Raw genomic sequence first — 24380 nt, forward strand, 5'->3', positions numbered from 1 at the left:
CACTTTACCACTCTCCACCGGTATTATTATTTCTCCGCTCTCAAGTTCTACATTTCAGTTCATATTTCATCGCTCCCAAGTTCATTTATTATTTAACTGGTTCCAGCCAGTATCCACTCCGTGCTAACAACAGTCTGGTTCCAGCCAGTATCCACAGCAGCTGTTTTACCTTCAGCAACCCAGCTTTTCCTGGAACACCAGCTGGCACAATCCTGGGTTATCTCCATTGCTACAGTCGGGCCTGGTAAGGACTTTCCATCTAGAAGATCATAAGAACTATCTCACACTACCAGTGCCCTGTGGCTCCTGCCATCCTGTAGTACCCAGGAACTGTATTTATTATTTGCTGACTTTTACGTTTTCTTTTACTGCTGCTGTGTTGCGGAGTTGTCATAAAAAAACATCATTGACTTTTATCCAAGTTGTCGTGGTCACGCCTTCGGGCAGTTATTATTCATGTTACTTACATGTCCAGGGGTCTGATACAACCTCCCAGGTTCCGGTACATCTCAGCCCCTACAACTGAGGCTGCCTCCCGTCAGCTCAGGCCCTCAGTTGTGACAGTAAGCACTGACCTAATGAATCCAGCCGGAGACCAGGATCAAGCGGCCAGGCCGATGCAAGAACTGGCAGCCCGACTAGAACATCAGGAGGCTGCACAGGGCCACATCATCCGCTGTCTCCAGGATCTCTCTACTCGGCTGGATGGGATTCAGACAACTCTCCGTGGATCAGGCGCATCTGGTGCGTCAACCACAGTGACTCCAGCTATAACCCCACCCACCTTACCCATTTCTGCTCCACGTCTTCATCTTCCAACGCCAGCAAAATTTGACGGATCTCCAAGATTCTGCAGGGGATTTCTCAACCAGTGTGAGATTCAGTTTGAGCTACAACCTGGCAATTTTCCCAGTGACCGTACAAAAATTGCCTACATCATCTCTCTTCTCAGTGGCTCCGCCCTTGACTGGGCATCACCGTTATGGGAGAGGTCCGACACCCTGCTATCTTCTTACACTGCATTCGTGTCAACATTCAGGCGCATCTTCGACGAGCCAGGCCGGGTAACCTCAGCTTCATCCGAGATTCTCCGTTTACGCCAGGGGTCACGTACTGTAGGACAATATCTGATACAGTTCCAGATCCTGGCATCCGAACTGGCATGGAACGACGAGGCCCTGTATGCTGCATTCTGGCATGGCTTATCTGAGCTTATTAAAGATGAGTTAGCTACCAGAGACTTACCTTCTAAGTTGGATGAGCTAATCTCACTCTGCACGAAAGTTGATTTACGTTTCAGAGAGAGAGCAACTGAGCGTGGAAGATCATCTGCTCCAAAATCTTCTGCTCCTCCTCCTCGTCAACTGTCACCATCTAAAGATGAGCCCATGCAAATTGGCCGTTCCCGTTTAACTCCTGCTGAGCGCCGAAGACGTCTCTCTGAGTCTCTTTGTCTTTACTGTGCAGCTCCGTCTCACACCATCAATGCCTGTCCCGAACGTCCGGGAAAACTCCAAACCCTAGCTCGCCCAGGAGAGGGCCGGCTAGGAGTAATGATCTCCTCTCCATCTCCTCATGATTGTAATCTCCCAGTCTCGCTTCAAGTTGCTCAACGTTATCGGAACGTCATTGCTCTCCTTGATTCCGGAGCAGCTGGGAACTTTATTACTGAAGCCTATGTTAAACGGTGGTCCCTACCCACCGAGAGACTTCCTTCCTCCTTTTCCTTAACTGCCGTGGATGGCAGTAAAATTTTTGATACTGTTATTGCTCTAAGGACTCTACCAGTTCGTCTGAGAGTGGGAGTTCTTCATTCCGAACTTATTTCACTTTTAGTGATTCCAAGAGCCACACATCCTGTGGTCCTGGGCCTTCCATGGCTCCGTCTTCACAATCCTACAATTGATTGGACGACTACGCAAATCCTGGCATGGGGTTCCTCCTGTGCAGAGACATGTTTGTTTAAAGTATTGCCTGTCTGTTCTTCCTCCCCCAGGTCGTCTGATGTTCCACCTCCTCCATATCAAGATTTCACGGATGTGTTCAGTAAAGCTTCTGCTGATATCCTTCCTCCTCATAGAGAATGGGACTGCCCGATTGATCTCGTTCCAGGGAAGGTTCCACCTCGAGGCCGAACTTATCCGTTGTCTCTGCCTGAGACGCATTCTATGGAGGAATACATTAAAGAGAACCTAGCAAAGGGGTTCATTCGACCTTCTTCTTCCCCAGCCGGCGCAGGCTTCTTTTTTGTAAAAAAGAAAGATGGTGGTCTGCGTCCGTGCATCGACTACAGAGGTTTGAACGACATTACCATCAAGAACCGTTATCCTTTACCCCTGATTACTGAGCTCTTTGACAGAGTTAGCGGAGCTACCATCTTTACAAAGCTGGACTTGCGAGGTGCATACAATCTCATCCGGATCCGTGAGGGTGACGAGTGGAAGACCGCCTTTAACACCCGTGACGGACATTATGAGTACCTCGTCATGCCCTTCGGATTGAGCAATGCTCCAGCTGTCTTCCAGCATTTTGTCAATGAGATTTTCAGAGACATTCTATACCGTCATGTCGTGGTCTATCTAGACGATATCCTCATTTTTGCCAACGATTTAGAGGAACATCGTTTTTGGGTTAAAGAGGTTCTGTCCCGTCTCCGTGTCAATCATCTCTATTGCAAATTAGAAAAATGCGTCTTTGAAGTCAAGTCCATTCCGTTTCTAGGGTACATTGTGTCCGGTTCCGGACTAGAGATGGATCCTGAGAAACTACAAGCAATTCATAATTGGCCGGTACCCTTAACCCTCAAAGGGGTCCAGAGGTTCTTAGGGTTCGCCAATTATTACCGAAAGTTTATACGAGACTTTTCCACCATTGTGGCGCCTATTACTGCTTTCACCAAGAAGGGTGCTAACCCGTCCAAGTGGTCTGAAGAAGCCATGCAAGCTTTTCATCTTTTAAAACAGAGGTTCATCTCTGCGCCTGTCCTGAAACAGCCTGACATCGACTCTCCTTTCATCCTAGAGGTGGATGCCTCCTCCGTTGGAGTAGGAGCGGTGTTATCTCAGAGGGCTAAAGATGGCCATTTACATCCTTGCAGTTTCTTCTCCCGGAAGTTCTCCCCAGCTGAGCGCAACTATGCCATTGGAGACCAGGAGTTGCTAGCCATCAAGCTCGCTCTAGAAGAGTGGAGGTATCTGTTGGAGGGAGCTTCTCATTTAATCACCATACTTACAGACCACAAGAACCTTTTATACCTGAAGGGCGCACAATGTCTCAACCCTCGTCAGGCCAGATGGGCACTTTTCTTTTCCAGGTTCGACTTTAAACTCCAGTTCTGTCCGGGCTCTCAGAATCGCAAGGCCGATGCCCTTTCCCGCTCATGGGAGCAAGAAAATGAGTCAGAGTCTTCAGACAAGCATCCTATTATAAATCCGTTGGCATTCTCCACGGTAGGGATGGACTCTACGCCCCCATCAGGGAAAAGTTTTGTGAAGCCGATGCTAAGGAAGAAGCTCATGCATTGGGCCCATGCTTCCCGTTTTGCCGGACATACAGGTATCCAAAAAACCCTGGAGTTTATCTCTAGGTCCTATTGGTGGCCAACTCTGAAAAAGGACGTCTTGGAGTTTATTGCATCTTGCCCAAAGTGTGCCCAACATAAAGTATCCCGCCAGTCGCCTGCGGGGCAACTGGTTCCACTATCCGTTCCCCGTCGACCATGGACCCACTTGTCGATGGATTTCATTACAGACTTACCCATGTGCAACAAGTTCAATTACTTCCCTGGGCCGAGTTCTGTCATAACAACCAGTATCATTCTTCATCTGCTTCAACACCATTCTTCACTAACTTTGGATTCCACCCTAAAGTTCCTGAGTTCCAACCGCTTCCAGCAACTTCTGTTCCCGCAGTGGATATCACCTTGCATCAGTTTGCCAATATCTGGAAGAGCGTACGATCAGCTCTGCTCAAGGCATCGTTCAGGTACAAGAAGTTTGCGGATAAGAAGCGTCGAGCAGTTCCTGCTCTCAAGGTGGGTGATCGGGTATGGTTATCCACGAAGAATTTGAGGTTAAGAGTTCCCAGTATGAAGTTTGCACCTCGCTATATCGGTCATTTCAAGATTGAACAAGTCATCAATCCTGTTGCTTACAGACTCCAGTTGCCTCCCTTCTTAAAAATACCCAGGACATTCCATGTTTCCCTGTTGAAACCGCTGATCTTGAATCGGTTTCATTCCTCACTTCCTCCAACTCCGAAAGTCCAAACTCAACGAGGCGTTGAGTATGAAGTGGCCAAGATCCTGGACTCACGTCACCGTTACGGTCAACTACAATATCTTACTGACTGGAAGGGTTATGGTCCTGAGGAACGTTCATGGACCAATGCTTCTGATGTCCATGCTCCTGCCTTGGTCCGGAGATTCCATTCCAAGTTTCCTCAAAAGCCAAAGAAGTGTCCTGGGGCCACTCCTAAAGGGGGGGGTGCTGTCACGATCCGGGTATCTGGACGCCATTTCTTACCCATCAGATGCCTCCTAAGGCTGGCTCAGCGCTCCAGGACCGGATCCCATCTGTTATCCTAATGTTCACATTCCTGCATCCTCTCCTGTCTCTCTGAGACGCTGTCACAGTAACGCCTTATTACATCTGGCATGGCGTCTCCCGCGGCCTCCGCCGCCGTCCCTGAGCTTCTGCATTCAGAGTGGCGATTACGTCAGCCGCGGCCTCCGCTGTGTCCGCGTGGTTGCATGTGCACTTGTCAGCCTGGCGTCTCCTGTCTCCAGTGGCCGGCGCCGCCATTACTGTTTTCATTACCACATGGATTACAAACCAAACTTCCCTCCAAGTGTCTGCATGGGCGCAGCCATCTTGGATTCTGTCAGCTGATCATTTCCTCCAATCTGTTGTCAGTATTGTTAATCTGCATAATTGCCTAGCCAATCCCTTCCTTGCTGCAGGTATAAATACACTGTGCCTGAGCAAGGAAGGCGTCAGTGCTTTGGTTGTCAAACCTAGTTCCTGTTTGTCTCTCTCCTGTGATTGTCTTCCAGGTTCCAGCTCCTGTCTCAAGACTTCCACCATAGAGACCCGCACCAGCATTCCACCTGCGGTGTAGCCTGACTCTCCAATCCATTGTGGATTCATCTGTTTCCAGCTACAACATTTCCTGCTTCCAGCTCAGCTTCCAGCAGAGTACAGCTTCCCTTAAAGGGCCGGTGTCCTTTCTACACTTTACCACTCTCCACCGGTATTATTATTTCTCCGCTCTCAAGTTCTACATTTCAGTTCATATTTCATCGCTCCCAAGTTCATTTATTATTTAACTGGTTCCAGCCAGTATCCACTCCGTGCTAACAACAGTCTGGTTCCAGCCAGTATCCACAGCAGCTGTTTTACCTTCAGCAACCCAGCTTTTCCTGGAACACCAGCTGGCACAATCCTGGGTTATCTCCATTGCTACAGTCGGGCCTGGTAAGGACTTTCCATCTAGAAGATCATAAGAACTATCTCACACTACCAGTGCCCTGTGGCTCCTGCCATCCTGTAGTACCCAGGAACTGTATTTATTATTTGCTGACTTTTACGTTTTCTTTTACTGCTGCTGTGTTGCGGAGTTGTCATAATAAACATCATTGACTTTTATCCAAGTTGTCGTGGTCACGCCTTCGGGCAGTTATTATTCATGTTACTTACATGTCCAGGGGTCTGATACAACCTCCCAGGTTCCGGTACATCTCAGCCCCTACAACTGAGGCTGCCTCCCGTCAGCTCAGGCCCTCAGTTGTGACAAGGTGCAAGATGGAATTGTCCTTGGGCCCTCCCACCCACCCTTATGTTGTATAAACAAAACAGGACATGCACACTTTAACCAACCCATCATTTCAGTGACAGGGTCTGCCACACGACTGTGACTGATATGACGGGTTGGTTTGGACCCCCCCCAAAAAAGAAGCAATTAATCTCTCCTTGCACAAACTGGCTCTACAGAGGCAAGATGTCCACCTCATCATCACCCTCCGATATATCACCGTGTACATCCCCCTCCTCACAGATTATCAATTCGTCCCCACTGGAATCCACCATCTCAGCTCCCTGTGTACTTTGTGGAGGCAATTGCTGCTGGTCAATGTCTCCGCGGAGGAATTGATTATAATTCATTTTAATGAACATCATCTTCTCCACATTTTCTGGATGTAACCTCGTACGCCGATTGCTGACAAGGTGAGCGGCGGCACTAAACACTCTTTCGGAGTACACACTTGTGGGAGGGCAACTTAGGTAGAATAAAGCCAGTTTGTGCAATGGCCTCCAAATTGCCTCTTTTTCCTGCCAGTATAAGTATGGACTGTGTGACGTGCCTACTTGGATGCGGTCACTCATATAATCCTCCACCATTCTTTCAATGGTGAGAAGAGAATCATATGCAGTGACAGTAGACGACATGTCCGTAATCGTTGTCAGGTCCTTCAGTCCGGACCAGATGTCAGCATCAGCAGTCGCTCCAGACTGCCCTGCATCACCGCCAGCGGGTGGGCTCGGAATTCTGAGCCTTTTCCTCGCACCCCCAGTTGCGGGAGAATGTGAAGGAGGAGATGTTGACAGGTCGCGTTCCGCTTGACTTGACAATTTTCTCACCAGCAGGTCTTTCAACCCCAGCAGACTTGTGTCTGCCGGAAAGAGAGATCCAAGGTAGGCTTTAAATCTAGGATCGAGCACGGTGGCCAAAATGTAGTGCTCTGATTTCAACAGATTGACCACCCGTGAATCCTTGTTAAGCGAATTAAGGGCTCCATCCACAAGTCCCACATGCCTAGCGGAATCGCTCCGTGTTAGCTCCTCCTTCAATGTCTCCAGCTTCTTCTGCAAAAGCCTGATGAGGGGAATGACCTGACTCAGGCTGGCAGTGTCTGAACTGACTTCACGTGTGGCAAGTTCAAAGGGCATCAGAACCTTGCACAACGTTGAAATCATTCTCCACTGCGCTTGAGACAGGTGCATTCCACCTCCTATATCGTGCTCAATTGTATAGGCTTGAATGGCCTTTTGCTGCTCCTCCAACCTCTGAAGCATATAGAGGGTTGAATTCCACCTCGTTACCACTTCTTGCTTCAGATGATGGCAGGGCAGGTTCAGTAGTTTTTGGTGGTGCTCCAGTCTTCTGTACGTGGTGCCTGTACGCCGAAAGTGTCCCGCAATTTTTCTGGCCACCGACAGCATCTCTTGCACGCCCCTGTCGTTTTTTAAATAATTCTGCACCACCAAATTCAAGGTATGTGCAAAACATGGGACGTGCTGGAATTTGCCCATATTTAATGCACACACAATATTGCTGGCGTTGTCCGATGCCACAAATCCACAGGAGAGTCCAATTGGGGTAAGCCATTCCGCGATGATCTTCCTCAGTTGCCGTAAGAGGTTTTCAGCTGTGTGCGTATTCTGGAAACCGGTGATACAAAGCGTAGCCTGCCTAGGAAAGAGTTGGCGTTTGCGAGATGCTGCTACTGGTGCCGCCGCTGCTGTTCTTGCGGCGGGAGTCCATACATCTACCCAGTGGGCTGTCACAGTCATATAGTCCTGACCCTGCCCTGCTCCACTTGTCCACATGTCCGTGGTTAAGTGGACATTGGGTACAACTGCATTTTTTAGGACACTGGTGAGTCTTTTTCTGAGGTCCGTGTACATTCTCGGTATCGCCTGCCTAGAGAAGTGGAACCTAGATGGTATTTGGTAACGGGGGCACACTGCCTCAATAAATTGTCTAGTTCCCTGTGAACTAACGGCGGATACCGGACGCACGTCTAACACCAACATAGTTGTCAAGGCCTCAGTTATCCGCTTTGCAGCAGGATGACTGCTGTGATATTTCATCTTCCTCGCAAAGGACTGTTGAACAGTCAATTGCTTACTGGAAGTAGTACAAGTGGGCTTACGACTTCCCCTCTGGGATGACCATCGACTCCCAGCAGCAACAACAGCAGCGCCAGCAGCAGTAGGCGTTACACGCAAGGATGCATCGGAGGAATCCCAGGCAGGAGAGGACTCGTCAGAATTGCCAGTGACATTGCCTGCAGGACTATTGGCATTCCTGGGGAAGGAGGAAATTGACACTGAGGGAGTTGGTGGGGTGGTTTGCGTGAGCTTGGTTACAAGAGGAAGGGATTTACTGGTCAGTGGACTGCTTCCGCTGTCACCCAAAGTTTTTGAACTTGTCACTGACTTATTATGAATGCGCTGCAGGTGACGTATAAGGGAGGATGTTCCGAGGTGGTTAACGTCCTTACCCCTACTTATTACAGCTTGACAAAGGGAACACACGGCTTGACACCTGTTGTCTGCATTTCTGTTGAAATAGTTCCACACCGAAGAGCCTATTTTTTTGGTATTTTCACCAGGCATGTCAACGGCCATATTCCTCCCACGGACAACAGGTGTCTCCCCGGGTGCCTGACTTAAACAAACCACCTCACCATCAGAATCCTCCTGGTCAATTTCCTCCCCAGCGCCAGCAACACCCATATCCTCCTCATCCTGGTGTACTTCAACACTGACATCTTCAATCTGACTATCAGGAACTGGACTGCGGGTGCTCCTTCCAGCACTTGCAGGGGGCGTGCAAATGGTGGAAGGCGCATGCTCTTCATGTCCAGAGTTGGGAAGGTCAGGCATCGCAACCGACACAATTGGACTCTCCTTGTGGATTTGGGATTTCGAAGAACGCACAGTTCTTTGCGGTGCTACTGCTTTTGCCAGCTTGAGTCTTTTCATTTTTCTAGCGAGAGGCTGAGTGCCTCCATCCTCATGTGAAGCTGAACCACTAGCCATGAACATAGGCCAGGGCCTCAGCCGTTCCTTGCCACTCCGTGTGGTAAATGGCATATTGGCAAGTTTACGCTTCTCCTCCGACAATTTTATTTTAGGTTTTGGAGTCCTTTTTTTACTGATATTTGGTGTTTTGGATTTGACATGCTCTGTACTATGACATTGGGCATCGGCCTTGGCAGACGACGTTGCTGGCATTTCATCGTCTCGGCCATGACTAGTGGCAGCAGCTTCAGCACGAGGTGGAAGTGGATCTTGATCTTTCCCTAATTTTGGAACCTCAACATTTTTGTTCTCCATATTTTAATAGGCACAACTAAAAGGCACCTCAGGTAAACAATGGAGATGGATGGATACTAGTATACAATTATGGACGGACTGCCGAGTGCCGACACAGAGGTAGCTACAGCCGTGAACTACCGTACTGTGTCTGCTGCTAATATAGACTGGTTGATAAAGAGATGTCGTAGTATGTATGTATGAAGAAGAAAGAAAAAAAAACCACGGTTAGGTGGTATACAATTATGGACGGACTGCCGAGTGCCGACACAGAGGTAGCCACAGCCGTGAACTACCGTACTGTACTGTGTCTGCTGCTAATATAGACTGGTTGATAAAGAGATGTCGTAGTATGTATGTATGAAGAAGAAAGAAAAAAAAACCACGGGTAGGTGGTATACAATTATGGACGGACTGCCGAGTGCCGACACAGAGGTAGCCACAGCCGTGAACTACCGTACTGTACTGTGTCTGCTGCTAATATAGACTGGTTGATAAAGAGATGTAGTAGTATGTATGTATGAAGAAGAAAGAAAAAAAAACCACGGGTAGGTGGTATACAATTATGGACGGACTGCCGAGTGCCGACACAGAGGTAGCCACAGCCGTGAACTACCGTACTGTACTGTGTCTGCTGCTAATATAGACTGGTTGATAAAGAGATGTCGTAGTATGTATGTATAAAGAAGAAAGAAAAAAAACCACGGTTAGGTGGTATACAATTATGGACGGACTGCCGAGTGCCGACACAGAGGTAGCCACAGCCGTGAACTACCGTACTGTACTGTGTCTGCTGCTAATATAGACTGGTTGATAAAGAGATGTCGTAGTATGTATGTATGAAGAAGAAAGAAAAAAAAACCACGGTTAGGTGGTATACAATTATGGACGGACTGCCGAGTGCCGACACAGAGGTAGCCACAGCCGTGAACTACCGTACTGTACTGTGTCTGCTGCTAATATAGACTGGTTGATAAAGAGATGTCGTAGTATGTATGTATGAAGAAGAAAGAAAAAAAAACCACGGGTAGGTGGTATACAATTATGGACGGACTGCCGAGTGCCGACACAGAGGTAGCCACAGCCGTGAACTACCGTACTGTACTGTGTCTGCTGCTAATATAGACTGGTTGATAAAGAGATGTCGTAGTATGTATGTATGAAGAAGAAAGGAAAAAAAAAACCACGGTTAGGTGGTATACAATTATGGACGGACTGCCGAGTGCCGACACAGAGGTAGCCACAGCCGTGAACTACCGTACTGTACTGTGTCTGCTGCTAATATAGACTGGTTGATAAAGAGATGTCGTAGTATGTATGTATAAAGAAGAAAGAAAAAAAAACCACGGGTAGGTGGTATACAATTATGGATGGACTGCCGAGTGCCGACACAGAGGTAGCTACAGCCGTGAACTACCGTACTGTGTCTGCTGCGACTGGATGATAAATAATGATATAAAAAATATATATATATCACTACTGCAGCCGGACAGGTATATATATTATATAATGACGGACCTGCTGGACACTGTCTGTCAGCAGAATGAGTTTTTTATAGAATAAAAAAAAAAACACCACACAAGTGAAGTCACACGACGAGTGTTTAACTTTTTCAGGCAATCACAATATAGTATACTACTAACTATACTGGTGGTCAGTGTGGTCAGGTCACTGGTCAGTCACACTGGCAGTGGCACTCCTGCAGCAAAAGTGTGCACTGTTTAATTTTAATATAATATGTACTCCTGGCTCCTGCTATAACCTATAACTGGCACTGCAGTGCTCCCCAGTCTCCCCCACAATTATAAGCTGTGTGAGCTGAGCACAGTCAGATATATAATATATACATAGATGATGCAGCACACTGGGCTGAGCAGTGCACACAGATATGGTATGTGACTGTCTTGTACTCCTGGCTCCTGCTATAACCTATAACTGGCACTGCAGTGCTCCCCAGTCTCCCCCACAATTATAAGCTGTGTGAGCTGAGCACAGTCAGATATATAATATATACATAGATGATGCAGGCATGCAGCACACTGGGCTGAGCAGTGCACACAGATATGGTATGTGACTGAGTCACTGTGTGTACCGTTTTTTTCAGGCAGAGAACGGATATATTAAATAAAACAACTGCACTGCTGGTGGTCACTGTGGTCAGTCACTAAACTCTGCACTCTCTTCTACAGTATCAGCCTCAGGTCAATCTCTCTCTCTCTCTCCTAATCTAAATGGAGAGGACGCCAGCCACGTCCTCTCCCTATCAATCTCAATGCACGTGTGAAAATGGCGGCGACGCGCGGCTCCTTATATAGAATCCGAGTCTCGCGAGAATCCGACAGCGTCATGATGACGTTCGGGCGCGCTCGGGTTAACCGAGCAAGGCGGGAAGATCCGAGTCGCTCGGACCCGTGAAAAAAAACATGAAGTTCGTGCGGGTTCGGATTCAGAGAAACCGAACCCGCTCATCTCTTCTGTTGGGGAGCCTTGAGGAGTGTGTTTGGGAACCTGTGCCCTAATGCATACCTCCCAGCATGACCCTCTCCAGGAGGGACATAATGCTCTGCTCCTGGACTTCCCTTCTACTGTATGATTGCAATCACCTGTGCTGAAACACCTTTCTTACCCATTAACCTGTTCAAAACAGGTGCAGACAATCATACATTAAGAGGAAAGTCCAGAATCAGAGCATTGTGTCCCTCCCGGAGAGGGTCATGTTGGGAGGTATGCTAATGAAAGGGTAACAATCAGGGCTGATTAGAGGCATCTGGAAAGTAGTAGTGAAAACAAACTGAGTAAGCTCAGGAACTTAGAAAAACTAGCTGTAGAAAACTCACTGAGCATGCTCAAGGAAGAACACTGAAAGCTTATCTCATTCCCTGACTGCAGGATTGTGACACTGATGGTGCATAGACACGGTGTGATTTCGGCTTATGGCCGATATCGGCTAGAAACTGCCTAGAGGCATGAGCCTCTGATCTAGCCAATATCAGCCCTGCCTGCACAGTCTATTTTTTCTTACGTTGCCGATCCCGCGGGGCCGCACATTGGCATCACAAGAGCATACACATGGTGCAATTTGCACTAACTTTTCTTACGATTTTGACTATATAGTAAAAATCGTAAGGACAAATCGCACCATGTGTACGGGGCTTAAGCTTTGACTTTCCAGAAATACTCAGCTTTGTATTTCATATTTTGCTGCTTTAGCTAAGGTGCCATCATGCAGCCTTTCTTCTATGTGGCTCATACCACACAGGCTTGTGGGAAAATGTGAGAAATTATTTTTCAGAAGAATAAGAAGTCGGAAAATTATGTAAAAAATGTCAATGCATGTATAACACTATTGCATCTCCTGTCAGGTCTGAATGTACCAATCAACAAGATGTTCCCATTTGTAACTGAGATGATGCATTGTTATGTAAATAACACATCAGCTGACAGTGTAAACCATTACTTGAAACTACTGTATGTTAAATTCACAAGACATCAATAAACCACATCTGTTATTTAGATCCAGCTAAGAATCAGCTCTTACTGGAGATCTATAGGAGATCAAATTAAAATCCTTTCTGTGAATTGCTATATTAGAGAATTACATTTAGATGTACGAAGCTAGACAAACTTTACAAGTTCCAAGTTTTATACAGTTGTTTGCAGGGATAGCTATTTATTACTGATAAAATAACAAGTTACACCAACGCATTAAACTGGGGCGTGTGGTCTGTCCAAATGTATAAAGTTACATTACATATTTTTATACATGTATAGAGCATGTTCTGTTGCAATGTTGATCATTCAATGTAATGTGTAATTGCTTGAGGACCAGAGACACTGTAGATGCCACTGAAAAAAACATACTCCCATCAATTTATTATATAATTGACTAAGGGGGTAATTCAGAGTTGATCGTAGCAGCAAATTTGTTAGCAGTTGGGCAAAACCATGTGCACTGCAGAGGTGCAGATATAACATGTGCAGAGAGAGTTAGATTTGGGTGGGTTATTTTGTTTCTGTGCAGGGTAAATACTGGCTGCTTTATTTCTACACTGCAATTTAGATTTGGGATTGAACACACCCCACCCAAAACTAACTCTCTCTACACATGTTATATCTGTTCCCCCCTGCAGTGCACATGGGGGGTCATTCCGAGTTGTTCGCTCGCAAGCGGATTTTAGCAGATTTGCTCATGCTAAGCCGCCGCCTACTGGGAGTGAATCTTAGCATCTTAAAATTGCGAACGATGTATTCGCAATATTGCGATTACACACCTCGTAGCAGTTTCTGAGTAGCTCCAGACTTACTCGGCATCTGCGATCAGTTCACTGCTTGTCGTTCCTGGTTTGACGTCACAAACACACCCAGCGTTCGCCCAGACACTCCTCCGTTTCTCCGGCCACTACTGCGTTTTTTCCGGAAACGGTAGCGTTTTTTCCCACACGCCCATAAAACGGCCTGTTTCCGCCCAGTAACACCCATTTCCTGTCAATCACATTACGATCGCCAGAACGATGAAAAAGCCGTGAGTAAAAATCCTAACTGCATAGCAAATTTACTTGGCGCAGTCACAGTGCGGACATTGCGCATGCGCATTAAGCGGAAAATCGCTGCGATGCGAAGATTTTTACCGAGCGAACAACTCGGAATGACCCCCATGGTTTTGCCCATTAGCTAACAAATTTGCTGCTACAATTAGGTCTGAATTAGCCCTACAATTCACAGAACTGAGCTATGCTGTATGCAATTACATCTATCTAACGTACCTGAATAGATCATGCAATCAGCTGACCTTTTCTGAATCACATCCAAAGAATCTTTAACTTATCTTCATGTGTATCTTGTAATGGATGTTTACATGTGTTTTAAACAATGGGAATTTTATGATTGTTATTGGAAGTGCTCCAATTTTTCAAATAAAGTTGACATTTAATTGAATGAGCTCAGAACTTGTCAGTTTTGGAAACAGCCCTTTGATTTATCCTACGCAGAGCGCCTAAGATGGCTGCCGCACCTGGTACCTTGTGAGGGTGGAATACACAACCCCTGGAGGTTATTACCCAAAATGCTTACACCAACCCTGCATTATGCTTTCTGTCTTTATTGTCTGTGTGGTTTATCTTTTGATGTAATACTTAAATCTTCTGTATTATGTGCATTGTTTGAGTTCTAGTTGGCGCCGCGGATGGCTGCCTCGGTGCTGCTCTGCCAAGCAGCCTTTGTGTTTAGTCCTACATGTATAATATGTCTAATATGTTGAGTCTATTGTACAGTTGCAATGTGCAGTATCAACTCATACGTGTAATGTGTGTAATGTATGCTATGTTCTTCCCCCTTCGTATGCTATGTATTCCCCCTTCATGTTGCTGCTTGGCGATGCATTGTACCACAAAGAATTCCTAGTGTACGTGAGTACACCTGGCCAATAAAGCTGATTCTGATTCTGATTTAACCATTTCATTGTTATAGCTACACTGTCCATGAAAGGGAAATCTCAAATTCACGTTCACTGATTGAAGTTCGCAAATACCATTAAACATTATCTGAAATGTAGTCATTAAGCTCAACATATAACCAGCACCAACATGGTAGAACCTCTCCTTGAATTTCGCTGGCATTTGTAGTTTAGTGTAAAATTTTAGAATTTATTGCAAATTTTTTAAAAGATTACAACCAGATCAACAGACCAGTTTGAGAGCCACTGTTATAGGATGGTCTGCTCCTAACTCCCATCTGTAGCTGTCTGTGTGCTGTGCATCATGTATTTTCCACTGCCATAACTTTGCTGCAGAGTCACGCCAAGCTTCCAGCAGAGGTACAAATGAGTACTGAAGACTGCTACAGTGGAGGAGACCTTGCCAATATATAAGTCTGAGATGCAAGGGGTGCTTACGCAGGTTCTAAGACAATTCCATAAAGCATTCTTACACCATGTTATTACGCTTTCAACATGGCACTGTATAAAATGAACACATTTCTCGGTATTCCAATCTGCTTGAATGTAAATTCAAATATAGAGTTTACGTGAGCAAAAAGCTTTTCCAGCAACTAACGACATGCAGACAAGACAATTCATGGTTGACAACAGTCAGAAAATCACCTGACTCAGTAAATATGTATCTATCAGCAAGAAAACAACTGCCAATCTTCTGGACAGGAATAGTTATACAAATGAAAAGGTGTATTTGCACCATTATGTTAAGTTGGACACCACAGCGCATGCACGCAAGCTAAATGGTGTGCTCCTGCAGCAGACACATGTTTGTGAAGGTATAAAATGGGTAGAGGGGGCACTGATTAGATCGTTTGCTAATAAAATGGCATGCCGGTAGGAACTAACAGAGTTTGAAAAGTTGATCACCGTAGGCTGCACGATGTAATATTTCCAGGGCGCCGCTGGACTGGTATACAGGAGATTCGGTAAACCGGATGGACTGGCCAGCTCAGATTCCAACTCTTTACCCCATTAAGAACCTGTGGGATCAATTGGAGCAATGGATGCATTCTAGACCGACTCAACCTTCTTAAATGTCGCAGTTGGTCACTGTACTTAAGGCAGAATGTCACAACTGCTGTTGTCCAGGAACTTGTGGACAGTTTTCTAAGATGGGTGTCTGTAGTAATCACTGCACGTGGTGGACTACAAAATACTGACTTCAATACAAACTCATTGATCTATTTGCTGTCAGTGTCCAATCACTTTTGTAGCACTGGCCCCACACACAGAACTAGGAGCTGCACCAGTATCATAGTCTGCAGTTCCCCAGAGTGGCAGAGTGAGTTCAGTAGATATAGCACATGGGCATTTCTGTAATGGGTGCACATGGTCCGCTGGGTGCAGGGGGTACATACTGCACACCTTGCTCCCATGTAATTATTCTCACCCCTGTGTCCTGTGGTGGCTGGTGCTGTAGACAGAAATCACCAGGAAAATAGTGCATCAGACATTTTCCAGGTGATTTGCAAATGACCAGTAGAGATGTCCACAGAATTAAGCCAGAGTCTACAGTGCTGCAACCGCTGCCAGAGAGGAGGGCATCCGCACAGACCCTGCACACAGGCCATGTCCTCGCTTAATCCGCAAGGACAGGGGCAGAGGGAGCAGAGGGCTGCAGCTCAAAAGCCAGGGGGAGCCAGGTGAGGCAATGAGGGCTGAGGCACTAAGCAGTGTTTCTCAGAATGGCATACTGCTGTATACTGGTCCACTTCACCGCTGGAAATATCCATTACGTAATGCAAATAGACAGCCACAGTGTCATATAATATAGCAGGCACTCTACTTATTGTCAGCCAGATGGGTCAGTCTGCAATCTGCTGTTCACAAGTGGCTATCTAGTGCAGCTGATCATCATCATCATTGGATCTTGTTGCACCCTCCCTCCAACATCTGTCAGATATACACCTCCTGACAAGTATATCTGTCTGTATGCAGGTCTGCTTGAATCGCAGTTACATGAACACGCTCTTAATGCACACAGCCTATGCTTGCCCGTCTCTTCCATCCTTTGTTCCTTCTCTCCCACCATATGCGTCATAGGTGTAAGATACTCCAAATACAGATATATGACACACATTTGATGTATAGGTGCAGTATAAAAACACAAGGAAAACAGAAGCAAGCCCAAGTCTACATGAGCCTATAATGTTTCTAAAGCATTATAACATTTCTGATCCTACTCATCATCTGATGCTGCTATTACTTACACCTTTGGAGAAATATTGGTGTAACATAACAATATCAGTGAAAATAATGGTACATTGTACATTCTTACATAACTACTACTAGTACAAATTATTCCCTAACATTGGCTACCCTGACTGTTTATATTGTAAAACATATATCTTGCTAATGATATGAAATGAAATTGTCAGAAGCTCTGCTCCCATATTTTATAGTTCTGACCTCAGGCTACAATAGCTAGGAATGTGTTACATGTATTATACATTATTGTACTTCTGAAGCTGTTGTTATTCACATTGTTACTGAAATACTAAATGCCATCATTTTTTCTCACTTAAATCTAATAACTTTATTATTTTGTTGGCAGCAAATATGGATACAAAGCAATGCAGTCTGTGGATGTTCCTACCTCTTGTAATGTCTCTTTTCACCACAGTTGGCTTATGGATAGTGTAAGTACAGTGTCACCATCAATGCTGCCTGCATGATATTAAATAGGGGAATTCAGTTCAAATGGGGTAAATGTAATAGCCTACGTGATGCACGCCATCCCTAGCCATTTGTGAGCCCCACAGCAATATATGTAAAAGCCTCTTGTACCGCCCGCCCAATAGTAAAAAAGTCACATAGAAACATGGGCCAGACAAGGTACACAGCCCCCCCTCACCTGTGGGCCCTATAGCAGCTGCACCCACTGCACCTATGGTAGTTGTACCATTGGTGCAGGCTATTACATCTACCCCTATGTCTAAGGCATCTGTTTATACATCTAAATTGCATGTGTTTTTTTATAATGATCTAATTTGAAATCAGTTTTACAGTCTCAACCTCACCTAACTGGAAGCTGTAACAATGCGTGATATCACACTGTTCCTGAAACTAAAGACAATTGTATAATAATGGAAATGTTGTTTTTTTCCCAATTATCCAAGCCATGTGCTGCTCCAGTAAAATCAGTCTGCACCTATTCTTTTTATATATATATATATATATATATATATATATATATATATATATATACAGTCAAAATAATTAATTAATTATCCACATGTTTTTCTTTTAGAAAAGTGTGGTTGTAAGCTGATAAATCTATAGAAATAAATCTGTTGCTGCATAAATTGCTGAACAAAATCCTGTATTTTCATGGTAAGGTCAGTGCCCAACTGCTGTATATACTAACATACATAGAGATCCGGAGGCACCGCTGTGCTTTGCCTTCATGCAGTACAATGCCATATGTAAGAATTGTTACTTGTTACTTGCATTCCATGTAGCTCTAGTCCAAAGATAAGCGATGCGACCGTAATAACCGCAGCAGCGGCGGCAGTGCACATGCACAGGTACTGTCCTGCACGTGCATGGCTGCCGAATACGTTGGGGTTGCAGTGGGTGCAAAACTCTACCTGATTGATAGGCAAAGGTGTGCGGAGGTCGGAGATGGACCGTTGCCGGGCAGCGTGTCAAAAATGGGGGTGGGTCGCTATAATTTTCGGGTGGTTGCATGATGTCACACGCAGCCGGTCCAATCTAAAAAATAGTGGTGGACCTCCTGCATACACATCCTAGCTGCGGCTGCAGGGGGTCGTCCACAGTTGCTGCAACTGCAATTAAATTGCGGTCACAGCTGCTAGGCATGCCATTCTGTATGCTGGGCAGCCTTGCCCTGTGATGGGCGGCCCCCAGCATGTGAAAGAACGGATTGCAGATTCTGCAGTTATTAAATCCAGCAAAGTTGTACTAGGTCACATTGGAGTGTATACAAAATCAGTAAAAAAATAACTATTTAAAATTCTGGAAAACAGAGACTTGCAATGTATTATTATAAATATGTATTTGTGTTTATACAAAATAATGTTATCTTAGAATATTGGAATAAATTGCTGCCTATATTTAGTCTCATCATTCAGCTGTAATTCATTAGTGAATAATATAAAGGGTATTGATTAGTGTATCGATTGGTTTATTTATTGACATTGTAGTCAAGTGTACACGCTACAAACATGTTCACGACCTTGCCCTGAATGCACATCAACTGTGCATATTATTTGGCGCTCTCTCTATACAAGAGCCACAGTCAATGTATCAAATTGATTGAATCTGGTTAATTAATATCATCAGCCTATATTTGTACTGTGCCAACATATTATGCAATGATTTACAGAGAATGTGCTAAACATTTAAGTCATATGTACGTCTATGAAGAGTTCCAGAAAAAAAATGCTGTAGAGAACTTCTGTCTGTAAGTAATAGGATTAATGCTTTAATTGAAACATATCAATTGTGAAACTGAGTTTATATTTCAATTTTGTCTTTTAAACAGATACTTCATTGCCATAGAAGATAACAAAATATTTCCTTTGACTGTAGATAAGTAAGTGTGTTTTTTATAGATTCCTAGCATTATATATGGAGGGGATGGATAAAGAAGGAGGGGGTCTTGTCAGGAGTAAAACTTCTGAAGCCCAATTGTTGTGGACTAAGGGGCCAATTCAGTAAGGATTGTAAAAATTACAAATTTGCAAAAATTGCGACCATTCGTAAAATTGCGAAAGCACGCCCAAATGGAAAAACTGCAACACTAATTTAATGTTACAAAAACAAGGTGGGCTTGTGAAATGTGCAAATATTGCGAAGACCTTAAAAAATACGCATTATTTGCATATAAATTTTCAATTTTACGCATTTTTTGCTTACATGTTTCTGATGGTGCAATTTTTGCAAACAACTGTGTTATAAATAAACGTGTTACAGAGTTTAAATCTCCCTTACATGTTTAGAAGTTTCAATACAGCTGAATGAAGTGATTTGTGGTCTGAGGTGTGAGGTTCTTCAACTTGGTGTAATGAAGCAATGATTGCAATATACATCCAACATTCTACAACTGAGGTCAGCTTGTGCAGATTTTAAGGTGACCTGTAGTCACTCAGAAACTGCACACCATAAATGTGCGATCAGTTGTAAAAATTGCGTATGCACCGTCCACTGAACATCAGCATATGCCCACAACACGCCCCACAGCACACCCCTGATCGTAGTTTTTGCGAGTCCAGCCCTTTAGTACGCCCCCTACATACCTACTTTTCGTAATGCATATGCAGTTTTTGCTTCGTCTCAGAAGTTGTATTTTTTTTCTCAGTTGTTGTGGTAAATGGTGCAGATTTTGCAATTTTCCGCATTTTCTGCTATTTTTGCTGCTTTGCATTCCTTGCTGAATTAGGCCCTAAATGCACAACAGACCTTTATTTTGCTTGCCAGCCTTGTTATAGGCCCTACGCACTGGCCGATTAATGAACAAGATCGTTCATATCTTTCAGTGTAATCGGCCAGTATGTAGGGCCCATTACTCACTTTATTTATTTGTTTGTTTGTTTGTTTGTTTTATTTATTATAAATTATTTATATAGCCCACACATGTTTACATGGAATATTTTGACAGTCCCTGCACCAATAGAGCTTACAATTTATTTTCCCTACCACTTGTACATGTATGCACTAGTGTTAACAGTCTATGTTATCGGGATGTAGTTACAATGCCACCGGACGGGTTCCTGGCGGTCGAAATATAGATGCCGGAATCCCCAACGACGGCATAATGCCGGCATCAAAATACCAACGGAGATCGGGATCCTGGCATCAAAATAGCGATGCCTGGAATCCCAAATGCTCTTTTAGCGGGACGCCAAAGGGGGTGGGAGGTTGGGTTTAGGCATTAGAAGGGGGGTTAGGGTTAAGTTGTAGGGATGGGAAGGGGATGGTTAAGTACCAGGGAGGGGGAGGGGGAGTTAGGCACTTAGAAGGTAAGGTTAGGGTTAGACACCGAGCGGGTAGGGTTAGGTTTAGGCAGCGAGGAAGGGAGGGGGGGTTAGGCACCACCGGGGAAGGTTAGGGTTAGGCACCACCGGGAGGTGTAGGGTTAGGGTAGGGGGCAGGTGAGGATTAGTGTACTTTCTGGGGGGCTGTTGGGATTCTGACCGCATCCCAGCCATCAGTATATCATACTGGATCCATTTAACCTACCAGTATTTTTTTTACAGTGTGGGAGAAACCCGGAACACCTGGAGGAAACCCACACAAACATGGAAAGAACATGCAAACTATACATAGATAGCGAGGCCTTGGTTGGGAATTGAACTCCTGACCTCAGTGCTGTGAGGCAGTAATGCTAACTGCCCTTATTAGAGCAAATGCTCACCTCCTAGATTTGCAGCACCCCACCATCCTCTATTTCCATTCTTTTTCACCCTCACCCAACCACTGTCATCTTCCTCCCATATTTGTAAACGCCTTTCTGCCTGAAACATCAATATCGGCATGCTACTATGTGTGAATTGCCCATCCACGTTATTACCTGTTATTTTAGTGTGTGATGCCCACCACCAACAGTGGTATTTTTCCACCTTTGCAATTGATGGAATGTTAGTCTGCACTGCTGTCATTGGAGCCAAAGCTCCCATATAGTGTGAATACACTAGTCCTTTCTGTTAAGTTAATTACACCATTGTATGATTGGCAATATGAAACTTTGTCCTACATTACAAATCACTGGATTATATTGTTAAATAAACATAATGCATACAATCCATTTATTAGTATAAAGAATTAATTGATTTCCTAATACATAACTGCCTTGTTATCAGTAACCTATATTGCGGTAGGCTAAATATCTGTCAAGGATTGGTAAAATATAGTTGAAAAAAGAATTACCTGATAAAAGGTATTAAACCATCATGCTAATTTGCACCTCTCCTTTCTGTTTTATTGGTAAGAGGACCAGATACAATCTTACGACCGCCATACATAAGGTAACTATACCAAGTTTTGGAATTAGGAAACGTGTATTTGTACAGTTGGATATAAATGACCTGTCCTTTATTTTCCAAGTATTGCAGGTGATGCGCCCCCTGCAAGCTGTGTGTTTAGCCAAGTCATGAACATGGCAGCTTTCCTAGGTAGGAATACATTTTTCTCACTTTGAAAACAGTATTGGGTTATTTATTTATGAAGCGTTGTTAAACACAGTGTTACCGGGCCGCTTATGCCCAATACGTAAAAGGAAATTGCCCTTTTAAATATAAGGCAAAAACAAGCTCAGAATTGCCTAGTTTACGTAAATAAAATCCCCTGGTCTTGTGTGGCATTTTCTGCTATAAACATATTATATTTTGTGATTATTTCTACAGTTAGATAGAAATATTGTATTTTTCACAGAAATGTTTCTACTATGCTACACCTATAGAAAGTGAAACCTATTATCACACAGAACTCCGGGAAATGCATACTTCTTTCCTCTTTTTTCTGTGGAGCATTTTGAAAAGAAATAAAAAGGTTGGACTATAGATGAATACCTATGTGATGTTTAATTCTGTGGTAGAATACTAGGAGTAGCAGCGTTAGCATCCACTGTTGGTCCTAGTGGTCTCACATATGCAGCACGGGCCCTAGGCTGTTTGTCTCTTCCATATTCTAGTTTTGGCACAACTGCCCAGTGAGCAGTGCTGCTAAAATGTTTTACCTGCGTTGGGTGTAATTAGACATAGGAAAACATTAGGGGTCCATCTTAGATTCCCAAATGGCCCCAGTAAGATATAGCTATGCCATTTCTGCGGTAGCATAATGAGGGAGGGGCAAGTGGGGCACATGCCCTAGGACTGGATCCCCTTAACACTGCACTATGCTTTGTTGTACTTTATGCTGCCACTTGGGCCACTTATGCACGGCCTGCCACTTATGCACGGCCTGCCACTTATGCATATACATGGCCTGCCACTTATGCACAGCCTGCCACTTATGCACATTCACGCCACTTATGCACGGCCTGCCACTTATGCACATGCACGGCCTGCCACTTTTGCACATGCACGGCCTGCCACTTTTGCACATGCACGGCCTGCCACTTATGCACATGCACAGCCTGCCACTTATGCACATGCATGGCCTGCCACTTATGCACATGCATGGCCTGCCACTTATGCACGGCCTGCCACTTATGCACGGCCTGCCACTTATGCATATACATGGCCTGCCACTTATGCACAGCCTGCCACTTATGCACATTCACGCCACTTATGCACGGCCTGCCACTTATGCACATGCATGGCCTGCCACTTTTGCACATGCACGGCCTTCCACTTATGCACATGCACAGCCTGCCACTTATGCACATGCACGGCCTGCCACTTATGCACATGCATGGCCTGCCACTTATGCACGGCCTGCCACTTATGCATATGCACGCCACTTATGCACAGCGTGCCACTTATGCACAGCCTGCCACTTATGCACAGCCTGCCACTTATGCACAGCCTGCCACTTATGCACGGCCTGCCACTTATGCACGACCTGCCAATTATGCACGGCCTGGAACTTATGCAAGTCCTGCCACTTATTCACGGCCTGCCACTTATGCAAGTCCTGCTACTTATGCATATGCACGCCACTTATGCACGGCCTGCCACTTATGCACATGCACGCCACTTATGCATATACATGGCCTGCCACTTTTGCACAGCCTACCACTTATGCAAGGCCTGCCACTTATGCAAGTCCTGCCACTTATGCACAGCCTACCACTTATGCACGGCCTGCCACTTATGCACGGCCTGCCACTTATGCACGGCCTGGAACTTATGCACGGCCTGGAACTTATGCAAGTCCTGTAACTTATGCAAGTCCTGCCACTTATGCACGGGCTGCCACTTATGCACGGGCTGCCACTTATGCACGGGCTGCCACTTATGCAAGTCCTGCAATTTATACAAGTCCTGCCACTTATGCACGGGCTGCCGCTTATACACGGGCTGCCACTTATGCACGGCCTGCCACTTATGCACGGCTTGCACATAACTAAAATAGCAGTCAGTTTGGGTCAGAGGCTCTGCAGAGAGGGATGTTCTCTCTACACCTTCTGACTTGTCTCGAGCTGCGCTCTGCAGTCTTCCTCCCTAACACTGCCTCTGACAACCTGAAATGGCCTAACTAACGGAAACCGAAAGCTCCTTTCTTCACTGCTGACTGTGCTGCTGGCAGCTCATGAATCTCTTTACTCAGTCTGGTGTGGAGCAGCACAGAATAAAGGAAAATCAAAGCAGTTACAAAACCTTGACAAGTAGTCCGTGTAAGCATCAGTAATATGTTAGTAAGCTACACAGCTTCCCTGGACCTCTATGCTGAGCAGCATTCCTCACTATTCCTAATACTTATAGATGAACAATGCTGGGGTTGAACCCAATGCTTCTTTTCACTGTCCATCCAAATGTTGTTGTTCAGTAAACTACATTAATCGGACAGTGGTTTTGAGGACACATAAATGTGGAAGGCAGTCAATTGACCGCCGGATCTTGTACTGATCCCATAAATGTAACCAAATCTGGAGGCTACATGTAAACGTGTAAAATGAGATGTTAACAATATCCAATACCTATGATTGATATTATACAACCATTAATTGTGTATTGTATTATGCACATCCTTCCAGTGCAGTGTTTCCCAACCTCGGTCCTCAAGACGGGAAGGAGTTAGCTTTCTGACGCATGGGATCCCGGCGGTCAATAGATTGACGCTTGGATCCTGAGGGATGATGCAATGCTAGCATCTACATACCG

General features: G+C 45.2%; 1 protein-coding gene across 2 annotated transcripts in view; it reads left to right on the forward strand.

Moving 5' to 3' along the window:
* Nucleotides 1–24380, forward strand: part of TMEM150C (transmembrane protein 150C) — a 274651-nt gene that overhangs the window by 239270 nt on the left and 11001 nt on the right. For both annotated transcript variants that reach the window (XM_063919940.1, XM_063919941.1), the window contains 4 exons: nucleotides 17147–17231; nucleotides 19100–19150; nucleotides 21546–21581; nucleotides 21661–21728. In XM_063919940.1, the coding sequence (XP_063776010.1) occupies nucleotides 17152–17231; nucleotides 19100–19150; nucleotides 21546–21581; nucleotides 21661–21728 (235 nt within the window). In that variant the 5' untranslated portion in view covers nucleotides 17147–17151. The remainder of the gene's footprint in view (nucleotides 1–17146; nucleotides 17232–19099; nucleotides 19151–21545; nucleotides 21582–21660; nucleotides 21729–24380) is intronic.

This window comes from Pseudophryne corroboree, chromosome 1, assembly GCF_028390025.1.
Source record: "Pseudophryne corroboree isolate aPseCor3 chromosome 1, aPseCor3.hap2, whole genome shotgun sequence".
NCBI lineage: Eukaryota > Metazoa > Chordata > Amphibia > Anura > Myobatrachidae > Pseudophryne > Pseudophryne corroboree.